Raw genomic sequence first — 21219 nt, 5'->3', positions numbered from 1 at the left:
TCTACATCTCTTACTTAAGGTGCAATCAGTTTTCTCAACCACTTAAGTCATTATAATTTTCAATCTCTTTTGCTCTGGATGTTGAACTAAAAGCTTACCATTGTAAGAACACAATTTTTTGTCAAAGTCATCAAAATTTTAATCATGTGTGCCAAAATAATATTGACCTAGAAATCACCATCATTAGATTTTTATTCTTCTATTAATTATTTAAATATTCTGCAAATTGATTTATACAGGCTCAAGGAATTAAGGCTTTGCTATTGGATATAATAATTTTATATTCTTAAATTTATTTCACATCAGTCATTCATTTAACAAACATTCTTTGGGCACCACTATAGGCCAGCTCTGAGCTCGGTTTATGTCAAAGCACCTGATATTGGAAAACTCACAGTCTTGAGTGGCAGGTTGACTATACAGATAAATTGTTATGCGAGAGAAATATTTCACAAAAATCAAGGAGAAACACAAAGAAGTGGCTAAACCTGCTCTGAGAAGGCCTCAGAAGATTTGATGCTTAAACAATGACAGCAAAGCTTCCAGACGAAGCTAAACATCTATTAAATGATAAATTACTTCTAAATAGCTTATGTTAAAATTATGTTGAATATTCTTAAATAATAAGGAAGATTAAATGGAGTAATAATATACATGTATTTAGGAATCAAAACTTTAAGTATATAATTTTAAGAGAAAACTTTATACTTGTTTTGAGACAAAGTAGCACCATCATTTTTTTAAATACAAAAACATGTTTTAATAAAATCCAATATTTTAAGTATTATTTAGGGTAGTGTTTAATTATTTTGATGGGACGTCAATATAAAAATTTAATTTTAAGCATGGAGCACATTTTTCCCTAGAGGAAAAAAAATCACTTGAAAGACATTTCTACTCAATAAAAATATACACTTACAAAATGTATTAACCATTGATTAATCCGATCATGAGAGCCATACTATTAGGTATCTCTTGGAACAGGCACAAGGCCAGGCAAGATTCTATACCTTCAAGAGTAACTAGTTCAATGCCTTAAGCAAAGACTCAGGCTCTTAGGTAACCATCTGTTCACAGTTCCGTTGCAAACACCACTGAGAAAATGAACTAAAACCAGAATAAAATTTCTTTTATGTGCACGACTTGAGTTGATGGTTTGGCTGACCTAAAGATATGGGCTCTATTTTGATCAAAATGCTATAAACCAACCACTGTTGGCCATGCACTACAAACTCAGTAGCCATAATGATTTCACTGCTTATAAAAGCATGCAATAATTTTATTCTATTTATGTGAATTAAAATCTGCCCTTAGGGCTTCTCTGGTGGCGCAGTGGTTGAGAGTCCGCCTGCCGATGCAGGGGACAAGAGTTCGTGCCCCGGTCCGGGAAGATCCCACATGCCGCAGAGCGGCTGGGCCCGTGAGCCATGGCCGCTGAGCCTGTGCATCCGGAGCCTGTGCTCCGCAATGGGAGAGGCCACAGCAGCGGGAGGCCCGCGTACCGAAAAAAAAAAAAAAAAAAAAAAAATCTGCCCTTAAAACCCCTAGTGATTTTTAATTTGTGTGTAGCATAATGGTGGATTTATTCAGGAGATGAGAGAATATTTATTTGGGCACAACACATTTGTCATGAAAAAAGGAAAAACAGAAGTATTCACATTTACAAAAGTGATCAAAAATGAGAAACAATTCTAGTAAAACAGGTCAAGAAACTTCACAAGCGTAAGTTGGAAAATTCTTTATTGAGGATTCTATATTTTAGGAGTGGCATATAGGAAGTCTAGGAAGATCTAAGTGAAGTTGGTAAAAAGGGGAAGGATGCCAGATCCCACCCGGGTGGCCTTGGGTAAAGTAGTCAGAGAGAAAGAAATACTGTTAGTCCTCCTTCTCCAAGTGGGCAAATCCCAAACCTCAAATATTTTCTACAAATGATGGGAGGAATGGTGAGCTCTGTGAAGGAAGAACATATATGGTAAGTTGATATGTTCTCCATTACATATCTGACATTATTTCTTCTAAACAAAGAAATGAAGAGAATGCTAGTGTTATTTAGCAGATGCTAAGGAATTAAAAGAAAAAGCCCAACTTTAAGTGAAATAAAGCTGAAAGGTAGTCAGAAGAGCCATAATCTCATTAAGTAATCAGAAAACATCCAAACAGGAGGGCAGGAGGGCATTGGTGCTGGTTCAAAACAATACCTGAAGACAATAACCAGGTTTTCATCACCACTCTTTCCACATTTATCTCTGGTAAACATTATTAAGCAGTTAAAATGGAACAAGAAAAATCATGCAGAAAGTAAGAGGAAAAGCAGGGGCCAGGGTAAATTAAGAATTAATTGCAAAGATCATGAATCCTTTAATGAATTGTGAGATTAAAAGGTGAGATTACTATCTCTTGAATTTTAGTCAAGTCCCAGGACTGAATTTCATATAAAACCCAACAAATGATTCAAACTTTAATACTCAGCCTGATTTGAAACCTGAGTACCATGGCCCATTACATGAGGCATCTGCTGTATGAGAAGCACAGCACAGAGTGTTTGACTGGACAGCCAGCCGTTAGAAGAGATGAAATGCAAATCTTTATGTACAGAGTGAAAACCAGAGCAGATCTATCCAGACCTAAAAGAAAATCCTATTTGAGCATGATGCTTTGTAGTTATTCTCTTTCATCCTACAAGCTTTCATGGAAGTTACTCAAATGACTACTTTAGCCAAATGGAAAATCACCTGCCAAGTCAATGAGACATGATTCATGTATTCAATTATTCATTCAATAATTATTATTGAAAACCTGGATGTTCAGGGGTTATAAACAGAGTAATGAACTTAACAAACCAAGTCCCTACTCTCATGGAGCTTACATTCTTCAAGTCCCTTTACTGTCCAACAATCACAGCAAAAATAAAAGACGTATGTAGTATAATTCATGTGGTCGTATGTGCCACAAAGAAAAACAAATTTGGTAAGTAGATGAAGAATGGTATGAGTGTGTGTGTGTGTGTGTGTGTGTGTGTGTGTGTGTGTGTGTTCGAAGGAAGCATGTGAAATTGCTGATGGAAAATAATAATTTTCTGTCAGAGGAAGACTCTGATTATGTGGCATTTGAGCAAACACCTGAAAGAAGCTAGGATGTGACCCATGCAGACATCTCGAGGCAGAGTATTTCCAACACTGAGAATGAGAAATGCAAAGGCCCTGCACCACATCTCCTTGACCTGTTGAAGAAACAAGGAAACCAGTGTAGCTGGAGTGGACTGTGGGGAGGGAGATGGGGAGGAGTTTAGAAATGAAAAGGAGCAAGATCATGCAGGGCCTTGAAAGCTGCGGTAAGGTCTTTGGATTCACTGCTTAGTTATGTGTATTCAGGGTCAGATATCTACTTACCTAACATGCCACAAAACTCAGCATTTCTTCTAACAGCACTTTTTAATGAAAAATCTTTCCCAGTGTTTCTATTAACCAACTAATGTATCTTTTTTTATTTCCTTGCAAACCGTTTTTTCTTTTTTCTAAGCAGGGGGAAAAAAATCAATTAATTGGTATGATGGTGATCCAAGAATGTGGCTTCCCAAGAGGCCAATAAATGGCACAGTTGCTAAACTGTGGTTAAAAAAACAAGATGTTCCTCTCAGTGCTTCCTGCAAAAAAGCTCAGGACCCTGCAATGAAGCACTGGAGAAGAGGCAGTAGAGAAAAGCAGCTGAAAGATGATGCCCACCAGAAAAATTCCAAAGTTGAGATGTCCCTGGAGTGAAGCCAAATAGCTCATAAAGCTCTAATGTCCCTGTCTTGTCCTCCAGTGCCCCAGAGACCACAGTGAGAAAACATGCGAGAAGAAGTGCATTCCCCCAGGTTAGCTTTGTGCCTTGTTATCTGAACACACATAAATCCCATGTGTTTCACTGATGTTTATTTATGTGGCTTAAGGAAAAGAAAAGTTAAGTATTTTACACATAAGAAATTCAACATGAGCAATTGTAAGTGAAATTATTGTTTTAAGTTTATATATTCACATATACATATTCTTATATATATATATATATTCACAATACAGTGAGAGTAACTATACATTTCAGATTGCCTGGAGCAGTCTTGGTTTACTCATACTATTCCAGTGAAAGTATTGATAGCTCCCCCTTTTAATCTCAAATCTGTGTTGGACAATAAATTATATGGTTACTTTATCTATGGGCTGTGTTCAAAAGGGGTCAAATAATTAAGTCCTGGCATACTCAACTTTAATGAGGATTATTTTGCTTTACAAAAGACTTGAATTAGACCAGTTTTAAAGTAAAAAAAAATTGAAGGTAGACATAATAAGGCCAAATATCAAGAACATCAAATTGAGGAATAAGGAAAAGGATAGATACTTGAAAGAAAACCTGTCCAAATTTTATCATTTTAAAAGGAGTGACTAGAGGAAGTGGCAAGGTGGTAGAGTAGAAGGACATGAGCTCACCCTTTCTTAACAAAACACAACTAACTACTGAACAACCATTGACAAAAAGAAAAAAGCTGAAAACTACCAAAAAAGATATCCTACATCCAAAGACAAAGAAGAAGCCACAATGAGACAGTAGGAGGGGCACAATAGCGATAAAATCAAATTCCATACCTGCTGGGTGGGCGACCCACAAACTGGAAAATAATTATACCACAGAAGTTCTCTCACAGGAGTGAAAGTCCTGAGCCCCATGTCAGGCTTCCTAGCCTGAGGGTCTGGCAATGGGAGGAGGAGCCCCCAGAGAATCTGGCTTTGAAGGCCAGCAGGGTTTGATCACAGGAATTCCACAGGACTGGGGCAAACAGAAACTCCACTCTTGGAGGGTGCACACAAGGTCTCATGCGCACCAGGACCCAGGGGAAAAAAGCAGTGACCTCATAAGAGACTGGGCCAGACCTACCTGCTAATATTGGAGGGTCTCCTACGGAGGTAGAGGGTGGCTGTGCCTCACTGCAGGGACAAAGACACTGGCAGCAGCAGTTCTGGTGAGTACTCATTGGTATGAGCCCACTTGGAGGCTGCCACTTCCTCCCCAAGACCTATCCCCTCCCAACAGTGCTGGGACGCCTCAGGCCAAACAACCAACAGGGCAGGAACACAGCCCCACCCATTAGCAGACAGGCTGCTTAAAGTCTTCCTGAGCACAGCCCTGCCCACCAGAGGGACAAGACCCAGCTCCACGCACCAGTGGGCAGGAACCAGCCCCTCCTGGCAGGAACCAGCCCCTCCTCTCAGGAAGCCTGCACAAGCCGCTTAGACAGCTTCATCCACCAGAGGGCAGACAGCAGAAGCAAGAAGAACTACCATCTTGCAGCCTGTGGAAAAGAAACTGCAATCACAGAAAGTTAGACAAAATGAGACAGCAGAGGAATATGTCCCAGATAAAGGAACAAGATAAAACCCCAGAAGAACAACCATGTGAAGTGGAGATAGGCAATCTACTGGAAAAAGAATTCAGAGTAATGATAGTGAAGGTGATCCAAGATCTCAGAAAAAGAACTGGGGGGAGGGATAGATTGGGAGTTTGGGATTGACATGTACACACCACTATATTTAAAGTAGATAACCAACAAGGACCTACTGCATAGCACAGGAAACTCTGCTCAATATTCCAAAATAACCTAAATGGGAAAAGAATTTGAAAAAGAATAGATACATATATATGTATAACTGAATCACTTCACTGTACAACTGAAACTATACTCCAATATAAAATAAAAAATTTTTTAAAAAGGAGTGATTAAAATATTATTTTTAAACCAAGTACAGATTTCTTTGCCATCAGGATAACTTTAAAATATCTAAATTATTAATAAGTATTTATAGAATGTCTCATGTAGGATTAGTCAATGGGTTAGGTGTCAAAGATAAGATAAAAGACAGCTCTTTTTTGAAAGGAGCTTATCATCAGCAAGAAGAGGCATTCACCTAAACAAATAAATTACAAACAAATTGCAGTGCAGTATCATAATTGTTATGATAGAAATAAACACAGGGTTACAATTAAAGCACTAAGAAGGGAGTGAGGATGGAGACCAAGAAAGGGCTCACAGAGGCCCTTTAGGAAAAACGATGACTGAGCTATATCTTAAGGAGACTCTAAACAAACAAAATCACATGTACAAATATTAAAGGCACAAAAAATCTTTGTGAATAGTGCAAATCACTTAGAAGGGCTGAAGCAAGCAAAAAGTGACAACGGATGTAGCTGGAGAGTTATTCAGGGATCAGATGGTGAAAACTAAACACAATCACAAATGATTTGAACTTTCTTAAGGTATAAGGAACCACTGAATAATTCTGAGGGAACAGGCAAAAAATATGTGTGCGTATTTTAGAAGGGCCATTTTGACAATAGTGAGGAGGATGAATTTGAATATGACCAGTCTAGAAGCAGTAAGATCAGTTAGGAGGTCACTGTAGTAATTTAGTTTGTGGGGGGAAAAGAAAACAAACTGTTTAGAGCCTTAAGGAAGAAGAGAAGGTAGTTGCAGTAGACTGTAGAGTAGACAGTTTCAGTTAAGAAGCTTGAGCTGGTGGTATAGATTTGGGAATCAACAATGTTTTAAGTGGTAGTTGAACTATGGGAGATATGATCTGCCAGGGAGAAAGGCGAGAGAAGAGAAGGAAACCAGGAGCAAGTTCTGGGGGACTCCAGTGTTTAGACGCAGGCAAATGTGGATAAGCTCTTGAAGGAGACGGAAGAAGAATCATGAGAAAGATGGAAGAGAATCCAAGAAAGAGAGGTGTCAGCTTCAAAAAGAGAGTGGAATTCAATATCGGGAATAAGTGTCCCTTCAATTTGGCAATCGAGTCTCTGGTTAACCTTTACCATAATTATTTCAATAGAGTGGTGGGTGGAAGCCAAACTTCAGAGGGTTAAGGAATTAACTGGAGATGAGACAGTAAAGATATACCAAGCACAAACTACTTTTTTCCCCAAGAAGGTTGGCCATGATGAAAAGGAGAGGAATAGGACAGAAGACAGGTTTTTGTTACTTATAAGTCAGGAGAGACATAAATATATTTATACATTGACTTCTTTTAAAATGTGACGGAGAAGGCGATGATTCAGGAAACAGAGGAATCCAGAGAGTAAGTTCCTTAAGTAGCTGAGAGTACAAGTAGAAGCCCAGCCCTGGTCAGGATTAATACTTCAACAGAGACAGAGAGAAGGATGGGCATGGCTGGGAATACACATAGCTTTGGGGGCTAGAAATTAATGTTCCCATTTATGGCCTCTATTCTCTCTGTGAAATCATTACTGAAAGTGATGAGCAAAGCATATTGAAAAGAGTGTTAAAAGTTTAACGTCACTATGGTGGAGAACACTGCAAGTCACTAATTAATGAGATGCTGAAGACAATGGGTATATTATGTGGCACTAATCCACACAGATAGAGGGTTGTCTCCAAGCTCTTCAGCAACCTGGGGGAAAGGGAGGTAAAACACAAATAGTAAATTCGACCAGCCTTAGAGTTTTAACAGGTGGCAAAGTTAATCCAAGAGGAATTAAAGTAACAGATCAGAAAGTTAAAGGTAAATGCACTGCTTGTCAATTTATTGCCTCTCAGCTCCAAATTCAACCTGCTTGCCCACTCTGTGAAAATAATCCTGGGCCCTCTAAGTATTTTTCCTTTGCTGGCTGGCACCAAGTGAAGTTTTGTCAGGAGAGGCGGGGCCTGGAGAGACACTGAGGGAGGAAAAGGCAGACTAAAGCAGGCTACTGCAGTACAAGGCAGCCACTGTCCCCACCTTGAACAGTTTGCAGCAGAGTGTCTCCAAGGAGACACCTCCCCATGGACACCCTTTCCCTCCCAGCACAGAGGGCAGATTTCACTGCAGCATGACACTACGGCAACTTTTCTGCCACCCAGTGAGCCACATCCAGGCCCACTTCAAGGAAGTCCCAGTCTTAGCCCTGGTCAGGGGCCCTCTTTCCTGGATGTTCCCCTAAAGGTGGTACCTTAGCATCTGCTCCTTACAGCTTCTACCCCTATATTCAGTTGTTCTCTTAACTTCTTACTAGCCAATCCCTCATTCCTCTAAGCCCATGTTATAGTTAATACATTTTTTAAAAAATTTATTTTGTTTATTTATTTATTTTTGGCTATGTTGGGTCTTTGTTGCTGCATGCCGGCTTTCTCTAGTTGTGGCGAGCGGGGGCTACTCTTCGTTGCCGTATGCGGGCTTCTCATTGCAGTGGCTTCTCTCATTGTGGAGCATGGGCTCTAGGCACGCGGGCTTCAGTAGTTGTGGCATGCAGGCTCAGTAGTTGTGGCTCACGGGCTCTAGAGCACAGGCTCAGTAGTTGTGGCACACGAGCTTAGTCGCTCTGTGGCATGTGGGATCTTCCCGGACCAGGGATCGAACCCGTGTTCCCTGCATTGGCAGGTGGATTCTCAACCACTGTGCCACTAGGGAAGCCCTTAATACATTTTTATAGTAACTGTTCCCTGTTCAAACTGCTGTGTGGTTTCTCTCTTCTGATTGGACCTAGACTGATACAATGGTCAGGAAATATAATAAAATCCGGAAGAGACAGGTAGCTAAGAAAAAAAAAAAAAAGAAGCCAAAGGTCTGAAGGTCTCTGAGTTTAAAGACTGGTTATAGGGAGAGTAAAGGAGTGAGAGAGCTGGAAGGGTTGGACCCTGTGGCAGAATTTAGGTATGGAGAAGAACTGCTCTCTCCCTTCCTCCTCCCCAGCACCTTTCACACCTCACTCATAAAGTAGGAACTTCCACCAACATTTCTTCTCTCTTGAGAAAGTACTACGGGAGAAGCCCTTGTCATTTTCGTCACCTCGCAGGAAAGAAAAAAAAAAAAGAGAAGACAAAAGGAGACCTATGAGCCCCTGACCTGTGTTGGCTCACAGCTCTCTGCTTCGTGGAGCAGGTGCACTCCATCACTGCTCACTGTAGAGGCCCGTAGGTGTGAGGTTAGCCAAAAAACGCTGTGCTCCTTCTGGGTGCACATCTCACTCTCTCCGCCACTGTGGACTCTGAAGTTAATGGCTGGAAGAGGAAGTAACGGGAGATTCCCACTTCAGCAGGAAATCCCAGCCATGTTTTCCAATCTAGATTTATCAGCAGCAAAGCAGATACTAAATTTCAATTCTCCTTTAAGCTTTCCTACTAATTTTCCAACTGACTTAAAAGCTAAAAGAGGGTAGAAGGGGGTAATCAGTGCTCTGAAAACCCTAGATTTAGAGTTTTAAATTTCTGAAGAATCTTTTGGTAGAACATTTGTCCACCATGACAGGGACTGGAAGAGGTCACAAGGAGTGTGATGCTAGTGTGGAATGAATGGAGAACCACTGCAGTCAAAGATCTCCAAGAGCAGCAGCTGCTGGGTGTTGGACATGACCTCTACTGAAGTCATCCAAGTTGAAGGTGAATTTAGGATGGAGAGGAAAAATGTAAAACAAGTTCTAAATATCTTGATGAATACAAGGCAGTGACCAGGACCTGATGGTGACAGTGAATAGAAGAGAGAAGGGTGGCAGAGCTGGTAACACCCGGGCCTTAATGGAAGACTTTTTATAGGAAGGTGAAGGAATAATGTTTGGAAGCCACAAATGGAGAAGTACACAAATGTCATGCCTGATCCAGGCCCTAAGATTCTTTGAGTTTGGGCCAATAAATATCCTTCAGTGAAGGGAGCTGAAGGGTAAACAATAATCTCAGGGAGAAAGCTAGGTTTTATTTAAGGCAACATATAAAATGTTTTGAGAAGACAGTACAAATATACAACCACCACTGGTCTAGAGAGCTTAATGGAAAAGGAGGTTCAAAGGGTGAAAAGCAAAGAATAAAAGCCAAAAAGCGTCCAGGAAGAAGCTGTCTCGTCCCATGCCATCGGCACCAACTGTTGGTTTTCCAGTAAGCTGGATACAATGGGAAGTGATAAAAAAAAAAAAAAAGATTCATACATACCATAAACACTTTATATAACTTAAAACATAAATGTACACACATGTGCCAATCTTTTGATGTGAGGCCAAGGCCTGTTCTCTGCATATGGATCTGCTGATTGGAGTTATGCGTCTTCTGTCTTACATAAACCACATCCTTCATCTGTGATTTCCAGTTTTGCTTTCTTTAAAGTGGAGGGGAAACATAAAGACACTCGGGAAATCATCTGAATGCAGAGCCCATCTAGATTTTTATCACCGCCCCCCCCCCCATATACTTTTAGCCTTGTCCTACCTACATGTAATCAATTGCAAAGCTTTTGTAGCTAACCTTTATTAAGTCATTCTAAAGCTGGATTTTTATGGAAACAAAATTCAAAGTCTTTCCTGCATTTGATCAATTTATTTACTCTTCACTTAACCTACATAATTAAAATAAGAAGGAAAACTGGCTAAACAGGTTTGAGGACAAACACAGCACAACTGGCTATTGGAAAGAAGACCACTTAACTGGTGGAAGCAGGAATGCATGGGCAACCTAAAGAGAAGCTTTTGGCTGAAGAAGACATCTATGTGCTGAGGGCGGCAATCCATGTGATTAAATAGAGAATGCAGTTTCAGTTAGTTCAGCAAGTCAGTTAAGAGGAGGCCAATATACAGGTGACAAGACTAACTATATTTTGAGGTATAGGCAAGGACAGGAGGGATGTGAAGTATTATCAAATGGCTTCAAGTTTCCAAACGAAGAGCTGGCATAAAGACATTTTTTTCTTCCCCATGTGCATTCTTTTCCCTTTCCTCAGTCCCTTAATGCCTATGGCGTTTTCCTATTTTAGAGAAGAGAAAATAGAACTTTAAGGAACAAGGTAGAAGAATAGTAAGAAGTCTAGAGAAGGGATCTGAAGCTACAGAGCCACTTCTGGGCCCCAAGCTAGTTCTACCTAACTCCTTTTCTTTTAGCATTGACAATCCTGAATTCCTAAATTTAGATTCCTTTCCTCTTTCACTACTTACACCTTTCCCTCATCTGAGTTTTTCTGTAAGGTAACTGGGAACCAACACTCATACTCATTCTCTCTTTCTTCTCACTGGTTTTTCAGGAATGTTACTCATAGTAACCATACAGAAAGGGAAGGGTAACAAAACTAACAAAATCAGAAGTATCTATACTTTCAAGAAATAATCAAAGTAACAATAGTAACTGCCATAGGGCTAGGCCTACCCTATCCTAACACCATCAGTAATTCCCTTCTTATATTTTCCAATACAGGGTACCCCTTTCATGTCCCTATGGAATGGATGGAATCCAGCACAATTCCTCCATGTTTCTCAGTGAAGAGCCCCCAGATTGGGAAGTCTCTTGCCCACTACTCTCCATCAATAAATATTACAATAAATATTACAAGGTAGGGAATATTGGGTGCTACTAAAAATGGCCATTTATAGATTAACCACCATTTACTGAGCACTTACTATGTTTAATCAATGTGTTAAGTGCCTCATGGGTTTCAGGCATCATCTTGTTTAATCCTCACTGAGGTGATATCATCATCATTATCATTATCATCATCATCATCATCATCTCCATTTTACACAGAAATTAACAAAAATATAAAGATTAAGTATGATGCTCAAGGTCAGACAGCAAGTAAATAGCAGAGCCAGGATTTGAATCTAGATAACTGGACCTCAGAGGCTGGGCTCTTAACTACTATACCACAGTGCCCCTTCCCAGAACATCCAGATTCAAGTGGAATTCATTTAAAATTTAGAAGAATTACCTTTTTGTTACAAACAATATCACTGATTCCTTCCCCCTAACAATTACTCCCATCCATGCATCACAGGAAAAATTGGTTTAGGGCATTCACTTAATTGTTCTAAAGTGATGTTTACCTGATTAAGACAACAACCCTATTTGGAATGGGGTGATAGAAGTCAATATGCCCATATATCATGAAAGCAATTCCCATTCAGTACTTTTCACAATCTTTCCCCTTGAGCAAACACACAACCTTCTATGACAAAGTGGAGAGTCAAGGAAAGAGAGGTATGTAGCAGGGTAGGAAAGATGGGTAAACCAAGTAGTTACTGGTTGCAAAGTTACATAATTCAAACTTACTTTTTTGGTACACTTCTTGACAGTGTTGATTAATTCTTGTATTACCAGATCTACACTCTTCAAGGAAGGCCCTTTCAGCTTTACAATTTGTTTTTTGACTATTGCTTCGAATGCCATGTCTGGAGTAAACAACCCTGTCCTGAACGTAAGAAAGAAAGCAGCACATTAGATATTTTAAATTGAATGATATTCAATACTCTTCTTAAAAATGTTTTAATTGACATGCTACTTAAAGCATGCAAAAAGCCTAGTTTAAAAGTTACATAGTGATTTATTCTATCCACAGTATCATTTGTAATAATATCCTTAATACATTCTATAGGTGATTAACATTACCTAAAAACAGTTCCCAAAGTGTTTTCAAGGCTCATAATGTGACCCTCAATATTTAACTGTCAACTCACTGGTTCACAGCAATACAAAGGAATGCTACAACAGAAATGGTGTCCTAAATTTACATTTCTATTTCTAAAATATTCCAAAAGCAATCCTCTCTTCTCCTTCATGGAGTAGAAAATTATCTTCACTTTCTGAACACTGAAATAGTAGCATTCCTGGACTACACAACATATTCTTTCCAGGAGAGCTGTATTATAGTGAGCTCAGTGGTTCCCAGTTTGAGGTCCTGGGGTGCTGAAGGAAAAGGAAGGCAGTTAAGTGGAACTAGCTTAGAGCCCAGAATGCCTAAATTGTGAATTTACAAAAATGACAAACAATAACCAAAGTAGCAAGTATCTTTTCATTTGGATGGAATTAATTCAAACTGATGTCATAACAATGCTTTTCTCATGCTGTACAGAAGCTCAGGAAAGCAGGTATGTGTATGCATGTGTGCGTGTTTCATAAAAAAGTAAAAAATGATTACTCATATTTAAACAAAAGGTCAATGGAGAAAAGCTACAATAAGAGGGATCCTGAACCCTGATATATGCCATGCCCAAAGACGTGCAGGCTCCAGATGTTGGTGGTTGATCCTCCCCATCCTAGACCCTCCTCCATCCCCCTTATATGGTTACCTTCTCTTCCTGAAACACTCAGTCTTATGGTACCTCTTTTGGGAGAATTCTCTTTTTTTTTTTTTTTTTTTTTTTTTTTTTGTGGTACACAGGCCTCTCACTGTTGTGGCCTCTCCCGTTGCTGAGCACAGGCTCCGGATGCGCAGGCTCAGCGGCCATGGCTCACGGGCCCAGCCGCTCCATGGCATGTGGGATCTTCCCGAACCCGGGCACAAACCCGTGTCCCCTGCATCGGCCGGCGGACTCTCAACCACTGCGCCACCAGGGAAGCCCTGGGAGATTTCTTTAACACTTCCATTTTAGCAGCCTTATTCTATGTCCCTTCTTATTTACTTAGCACCCTGTGCCCACCTCCATTTCTAATTGTACTGTAGCAATCATATTATATTGTAATTGTAATTTCTCCACTTTGGATACAGAATAAAATCCACATTGTTTAGTCTGACGTTAAAAATTTTCCCCCGTCTGTCCCTAATCTTCCTTTGAGGTTATTTTCCTCCTTCCTTTCATGAACGCTATGTTTCAGCCAAACCAGACCATTTGCCTTTCCACAAACATATTCATACTAATATTTTATGTCTTTTCCTTCATGTATGATGTTCATTTCACCTTTCCCACAATTTCAGCCTGTCCAAATCCCACCTGTGCTTCAAAGACCAGACCAAAAATAACCACATCCTACAGCTCGCCTCCTCCAGTCCTGCCGCTGACTAGGTCTTCCTTCTCTGAATCCCAGCATCCTACTTTGCACTACAATAGCCTGAGCACATATTTTAGTCTTGTTACTACACTGGTAGGGAGAGTCATTATTGTCTTTATCTTTGTTTTCCCCACAAGGAGGGATCCCTTGCTCATCATTGGCACTCAGTGTTAGCAGAATGAAGAAGGACCATAAGGTGGGTCCCCAGTGGGCAAAGATGCTTTCTATTATTCAAATATCTAACAGAATCAGTTGGGAACAAAACTCTTCAAATTAAGTGTATTTAAGGGCATAAATAATCACACCATTAATATGTCTTATACTCAGGACATTGTGCACTTCTTATCATCTTATAGGCAAATGTACTCCAGAATAATAGTAACAACCAATCTCTTCTGTTGGTATGCATGTAAATCAGAAATCTACAATCCTGAATTACTGAGCTTTTGCAGTTACATTCAACGAAAATGTAACTGGTAAGGAGTTTTAAAAGCCAAGTAAAACTACTGTATTTGATTAAGTAAAATACTTTATGACCCACCCCCACCACAAAACGTAATTTGGTTCCACTGCATTTATCAAATCGGTATGTTCACATACTAGCTCTGCCCAGCTAAAGAGCAAGACATAGTTTCTGTACGAAATGTATTCTGGATTTGACGGACAGGGAATAGAATTAATAGGGAACTAGAAACCCTGTTGAAGGTTAAGAAAAAAAACATTGGATGTGGTTATAGATGTTGTCTCCTTTTCACTTTGTGAATGCATATTTGCCCATACTATTTGAGACTTGTAGAGGAGATTTTCTAAATTTTGTAAGGATAGATACTTCAAATGTCATAACTCCTTTGGAAAATCACCCATCACATGCACACTCAGGGTCAAGTTTTGCTCTCTCAGCCTCTGTTCCCAAAATAGTCTAAAGTTGGCCCTATTGCAAAAGCTGAGATACAACTGGCCAATGGACTGGGGATCCCTCCTTCATGTAAGATGATCATGAAGTAGGCAACCTGTTTTCTTACCTTGAATTCAGGACGCCTCAATTTAACATATGCTCCATTACATTGTATTTAGCCCTCTATACATGAACTCAAGAAATGTGTGTTTTAAATCCATTTATTTTTTTATCAATTATTTTTATCAATTCATTTATTTTTTATCATTTATTTCTGTAATGAAAGTAAATGAAAATAATCCCACTTCATACAAGGGTGAATTCAGGTACAAGTTCTCCTCCCAGCCTCATGTCCCTCCGCTCTCCTGTCTACATTCCTAACTCCAGTCCAAATGTATGGCTTCCTGCTCCACGAATACGTGCTGCCTTTTGCCACCTCCATGCCTTTGCTCACATTACTCCCTCCACTTTAAGCCCCCTCTTTTCTCCTCCAGCCTCAACAATCTCCCTCCTCTCACACCTCATTGCATTGCCACCTACCCCATACACACACAAACGGACACACACACACACAAAGCACATGTATCCACACAGACACCTTTGCTTGCTGAAATCATTCTTGTTCTCAAAACAGGCAAGGTGTGACTCTAAAGCAACCACCTTCATTAATCTTTCCCAATCTTGCCCCATAAATCCAGCCAAAATTAATCTATTTGGTCTCTGTGTAAGTAATGATCACTTATGAGCAAGTCTGGCCTCTGTCCCTGAAATACAGAGCCCTGAAGAACAAGGTCTTGTTCATCAGTAAATCCCTGATTGTTCAGAGCACAGTGCTGTGAGGGCAGAAAGGGTTTTTGTTTTTTTAATTGTAAACAGACAGTATGCCAATACTAGAAATTACCATTGAATCCAAACGAGGATTTCCTATTTCTTACTCCCACCTCTATATTCTACTCTGCTCAGATGATGAAAAGGCTACTTCACTAGCCATTCATGAACATTAACTTTTTTTAGTAGCTTGAACTGAAGACAAGGAAAATGTGAAGCACTTGCCTGATACCATGTATGTTTTTGATTGCATAGCTTATTTCTCTTCGCAGTTCTTTCTCATTGAACTCCATCTGCAGATGCAAAATGAGCCACAGTTATGACACTTAATTCCTTTGAATAATAATATCATTGAATATTAAAAAATGAGAATAACTTGACTCCATTATTAATAAAGACTCATGTCTTTCCTAACCTAAACCCAGATGGTCAAAACATCTGTTTATATAAAGTTCAAGGCAACACACACAGAACATTAGGGATTTCTGGGAGTTTTAGTGTAGCGGATTTTAACTCTATTATAGATAAGGAGTGCTGTGCATAAAGGATGACTTCTGGACATAAATCTGGCTATTCATTTGAATATATAATTCTTCATTCTTTTGCTGAATATAGTAAATGTATTCATATATGAATGCATAAATAAGAGTGTCACCTGATGTACAATAGCAGTCCAGCTGTGCTGAGATTAACAATGGCTGTCTTTTCTCTCTGGCCATTTTAACCATCTGAGTTCAAAGCCTCTTTAAAAGAGGAAATTAATAATATTTTGCCAATCCAACACAGGATAGAATACTGTATAAAAATTTCCCATAAGTTCTAGGTATCTTAAATTTATTTGGAAGTAGGATCAAAGTGTCATAGAGCTTAGACCTGGAAGGGACGTCAAGAAAACATTTGATTCAGCCCCTAACTTTTGAGATTTGGCCTCTCCAGCCTCATTATCTGTCCATTTCCCCCCTCACACTTTATGCCATAGAGCAATGAACTGCTTTAGTTCCACAGCTCAGTCTTTACCATTCCACCCTTTCTGTCTGGAACAACCTCTCCCTCGACTAATCCCACCTCTTCCTGCTTAACTACCTGCTCATCCTTCTTAAGTCAGCTCAGAAGCCAGCCTCCTTTACACAGTCCGGCTGGGATTCATGTCTGTGGGCCTTGTTTCCATAGCACCCTGTGTTGAAGTTTGTCACTTTACCTAGCACATTTTAATGAAACTGTCTATTTACCCATCTGCCTCCCACATCAAGAAATAAGCACCCGCCTCTGTATGTAAGGCAAGTAACATAGTCCCTAAAACTACCTAGCTGCCTATTGGGCATTTCAAACTGAACATAACCAAAACAAAACTCTTGATTCATACTTCCACACTGAACTTTTCCTCAGTTCCCCTCATCTGATGGGCACTAACACTTGCTCAATTGTGCCAGCCAAAACCTTGGGAGTCATCTTGAATCTTCTCTTTTTTGCATCTCCCATATCAATCCAACCCCCATTGACTCTACCTCCAATATCACAAATCCATCCACTTCTCTCAAGCCTCTCTTTTGAGGCATTTTTACTATAAAGCTAAAGAAGTTTAAGTTTCAGGACTTTTCCCTTGCATAAGTTCCTTCCAAGACGCATGTCTGTGTTTATAATTTTGTATTCTTCTCCTTCAAGGGGTTCCCCAAAATTGTATAGGCTTCAGGCCCCACAGAAAATGGATCCACCCCTGCTCTGGCCCTACTGTTTAACTCACCTTGTCTCCCTCAGTCCACTCTTGCCCCTTAACAATCCAACCCACACAGTGTTCTTTTAAAATCACCAGCCAAATCCTTAAAACTCTCCCCTAACTTTCCATTGTTAAATGTAAACACTTCATAGCAACACAGAAAGCCCTGTGTAAACTGGGCACTTCCTTCCTCTGAATTCATTTTCTTCCCCCCCACCCATTCATCAGCTCTACCCCAGCCTCAGCTGTTCCTCACCTGCTGTACAGGTGCTTGTTCTAGGGCTTTGTCCTAGGCTTCCTGCCTTGAACAACCTTCTTCTTCCAGATACTTACAGGTGGCCTCTTCATGCCATTCAGGTCATGCTTTAAAGGCCTCATAGTCAGAGAGACCTTGTCTGAATATTCCATCAAAACTGGCTTAGCCAATGGGGAACTATGGATAATTGTTTCCTGGTAGTGCCTGAGTTATCTACCAAGTTTTACCATTTGTATTTTTCATAAAATGTTAATTCCAATGTGCTTACACTTATGTTCTACTTTTTTAATTATGTTCTTATGTGAACAGTTTCTGATTATTAGTCTTTAATTTTTTTCATCTTATATAATCCAATAAATTAATATTCCATAAAAAAATTTTAAATAAATGTTAGCTCTTATGCTTGACCAAAAAAAAAGTGGCTTATGCAACTCCCCTTTCTCTCATATTATGTTACATAATAATACTTGATACTTTTTTCCTTTTTTATTTGTTAATTTTCTGTCTTTTCCCACCAGACAGTATCTCTGTCTTGATCCCTGGCATGTAGACCACTGGTACACAGTCGGTACTCAAGAAATATTTTTAAATTAACTAGACAACAAATAAACCAATTAGTCATTGTTGAATTACTGAAATATCATTAGATCCCATTAAATAAAATCAGAACCATCAGTAAGAAAATAACTTCTCTCCTAAATCTCATTACCTGAGTGTGGAGCCTTTGATTAAAGAAAACCACTTACCACTCATATAACATTTGATGAAAAGTTATGTAGAACAGAATACAGAAATGAAATGAAACAAAAGGAAAAATAACATTTGGTACAAACCTTTACTATCTCAAAAGGGAAACGTTCATGGAAAATACGATTGATTTTAGCACCCCCTGAGAGCTCCAGGGTATCTACTTGATCCCCTGACCCTTCAATTCTCTTCTCAAAGTCCACAGCGAATTGCTGAACCATCCTATAATTGTGAAAGAGAAATAAATTCAAGTTAAAGTTACAAGGTTTCGCATTTTTCATTTTAATTTGCTATGGTTAGCAATTCTTTTCCTGGTGTTCTTAGCGGCACCTACTGGCAAAATTAACATTGCACTCTATTCATTACTCAAAATGTAACTATATGAAATACACGTTACTAAGATTTATTTCAGACATTTAATTTAAAATATATATTTTAAAAGTAAGGAACCAAGATGGCAGAGTAGAAGGATGTGCTCTCACTCCCTCTTGCGAGAACACCAGAATCACAACTAGCTGCTGGACAATCATCGACAGGAAGACACTGGAACTCAGCTGAAAACATACCCCACCATCCAAAGACAAGGAAAAGCCACAAGGAGACGGTAGGAGGGGCGCAATCACAGTAAAATCAAATCCCATAACAGCTGGGTGGGTGACTCACAGACTGGAGAACACTTATACCACAGAAGTCCACCCACTGGAGTGAAGGTTCTGAGCCCCACGGCAGGCTTCCCAACCTGGGGGTCTGGCAACAGGAGGAGGAATTCCTAGAGAATCAGACTTTGAAGCCTAGTGGGAATTGATTGCAGGACATTGACAGGACTGGGGGAAACAGAGACTCCATTTTTGGAGGGCAAACACAAAGTACTGTGTGCATCGGGGCCCAGGGGAAGGAGCACTGACCCCAGCAGGGGAGACTGAACCAGACCTACCTGCTAATGTTGGAGGGGTCTCCTGCAGAGGTGGGGGGTGGCTGTCGCTCACTGTGGGGACAAGGACACTGGCAGCAGAAGTTCTCGGAAGGACTCCTTGGTGTGAGCCCTCCCAGAATCTGTCATTAGCCCCACCAAAGAGCCCAGGTAGGCTCCAGTGTTGGGTTGCCTCAGGCCAAACAACTAACAGGGAGGAAACCCAGCCCCACCCATGAGCAGACAAGTGGATTAAAGTTTTACTGAGCTCTGCCCACCAGAGCAACAGCCAGCTCTACCAACCACCAGTCCCTCCCATCAAGTCTCTTAGATAGCCTCATCCACCAGAGGGCAGAGAGGAGAAGCAAGAACTACAGTCCTGCAGCCTGTGGAACAAAAACCACATCCACAGAAAGATAGACAAGATGAAAAGGCAGAGGGCTATGTACCAGAGGAAGGAACAAGATAAAACCACAGAAAAACAACTAAATGAAGTGGAGATAGGCAACCCTCCATAAAAAGAATTCAGAATAATGATAGTGAAGATGATCCAGGACCTTGGAGAAAGAATGGAGGCAAATATCGAGAAGATGCAAGAAATGTTTAACAAAGACCTAGAAGAATGAAAGAACAAACAAAAAGAGATGAACAATACAATAACTGAAATGAAAAATACACTTGAAGGAATCAATAGAGACTAACTGAGGCAGAAGAATGGATAAGTGACCTGGAAGACAGAATGGTGGAACTCACTGCTGTGAAACAGAATAAAGAAAAAAGGATGAAAAGAAATGAAGACAGCCTGAGACCTCTGGGACAACATTAAACGCAACAACATTCGCATTATAGGGGTCCCAGAAGGAGAACAGAGAGAGGAAGGACCCAAGAAAATATGTGAAGAGATTATAGTCAAAAACTTCCCTAACATGGGAAAGGAAATAGCCACACAAGTCCAGGAAGTGCAGTGAGTCCCATACAGGATAAACCAAAGGAGAAACACACCAAGAGACATAGTAATCAAATTGACAAAAATTAAAGACAAGAAAAATTATTGAAAGCAGCAAGGGAAAAACGACAAATAATATACAAGGGAACTCCCATAAGGTTAACAGCTGATTTCTCAGCAGAAACTCTACAAGGCAGAAGGGAGTGGCATGATATACTTAAAGTGATGAAAAGGAAGAACCTATAACCAAGATTACTCTACCCAGCAAGGATCTCACTCAGATTCAATGGGGAAATCAAAAGCTTTACAGACAAGCAAAGGCTAAGAGAATTCAGCACCACCAAACCGGCTTTACAACAAATGCTAATGGAACTTCTCTAAGTGGGAAATATAAGAGAAGAAAAGGATCTACAAAAACAAACCAAAACAATTAAGAAAATGGTCATAGGAACATACATATGGATAATTACCTTAAACGTGAATGGATTAAATGCTCCAACGAAAACACACAGGCTTGCTGAATGGATACAAAAACAAGATCCATATATATGCTGTCTACAAGAGACCCACTTCAGACCTAGGGACACATACAGACTTTAAGTGAAGGGATGGAAAAAGATATTCTATGCAAATGGAAATCAAAAGAAAGCTGGAGTAGCTATACTCATATCAGATAACATAGACTTTAAAATAAAGAATGTTACAAGAGACAAGGAAGGACACTACATAATGATCAAGGGATCAATCCAAGAAGAAGATATAACAATTATAAATATATATGCCCCCAACATAGGAGCACCTCAATACATAAGGCAACTGCTAACAGCTATAAAAGAGGAAATCGACAGTAACACAATAATAATGGGGGACTTTAACACCTCACTTACACCAATGGACAGATCATCCAGACATAAAATTAATAAGGAAACACAAGATTTAAATGACAAAATAGACCAGATAGATTCATTTGTATTTATAGGACATTCCATCCAAGAACAGCAGATTACACTTTCTTCTCAAGTGCGCATGGGACATTCTCCAGGATAGATCATGTCTTAGGTCACAAATCAATCCTCAGTAAATTTAAGAAAACTGAAATCATATCAAGCATCTTTTCTGACCACAACACTATGAGATTAGAAATGAATTACAGGGAAAAAAACG

General features: G+C 39.8%; 1 protein-coding gene across 7 annotated transcripts in view; it reads right to left on the bottom strand.

Annotated features, from left to right (window-relative positions):
* Nucleotides 1-21219, bottom strand: part of DNM3 (dynamin 3) — a 574033-nt gene that overhangs the window by 337617 nt on the left and 215197 nt on the right. For all 7 annotated transcript variants that reach the window (XM_065883171.1, XM_065883141.1, XM_065883152.1 and 4 more), the window contains exons 8-10: nucleotides 18286-18421; nucleotides 15708-15775; nucleotides 12044-12182 (exon numbers count right to left, since the gene is read on the bottom strand). In XM_065883171.1, the coding sequence (XP_065739243.1) occupies nucleotides 12044-12182; nucleotides 15708-15775; nucleotides 18286-18421 (343 nt within the window). The remainder of the gene's footprint in view (nucleotides 1-12043; nucleotides 12183-15707; nucleotides 15776-18285; nucleotides 18422-21219) is intronic.

This window comes from Phocoena phocoena, chromosome 1 (genome assembly GCF_963924675.1).
Source record: "Phocoena phocoena chromosome 1, mPhoPho1.1, whole genome shotgun sequence".
NCBI classification, from domain to species: Eukaryota; Metazoa; Chordata; class Mammalia; order Artiodactyla; family Phocoenidae; genus Phocoena; species Phocoena phocoena.
Note: the sequence above shows the minus strand (reverse complement) of the source record. Positions and strands in the feature narration are given on the sequence as shown.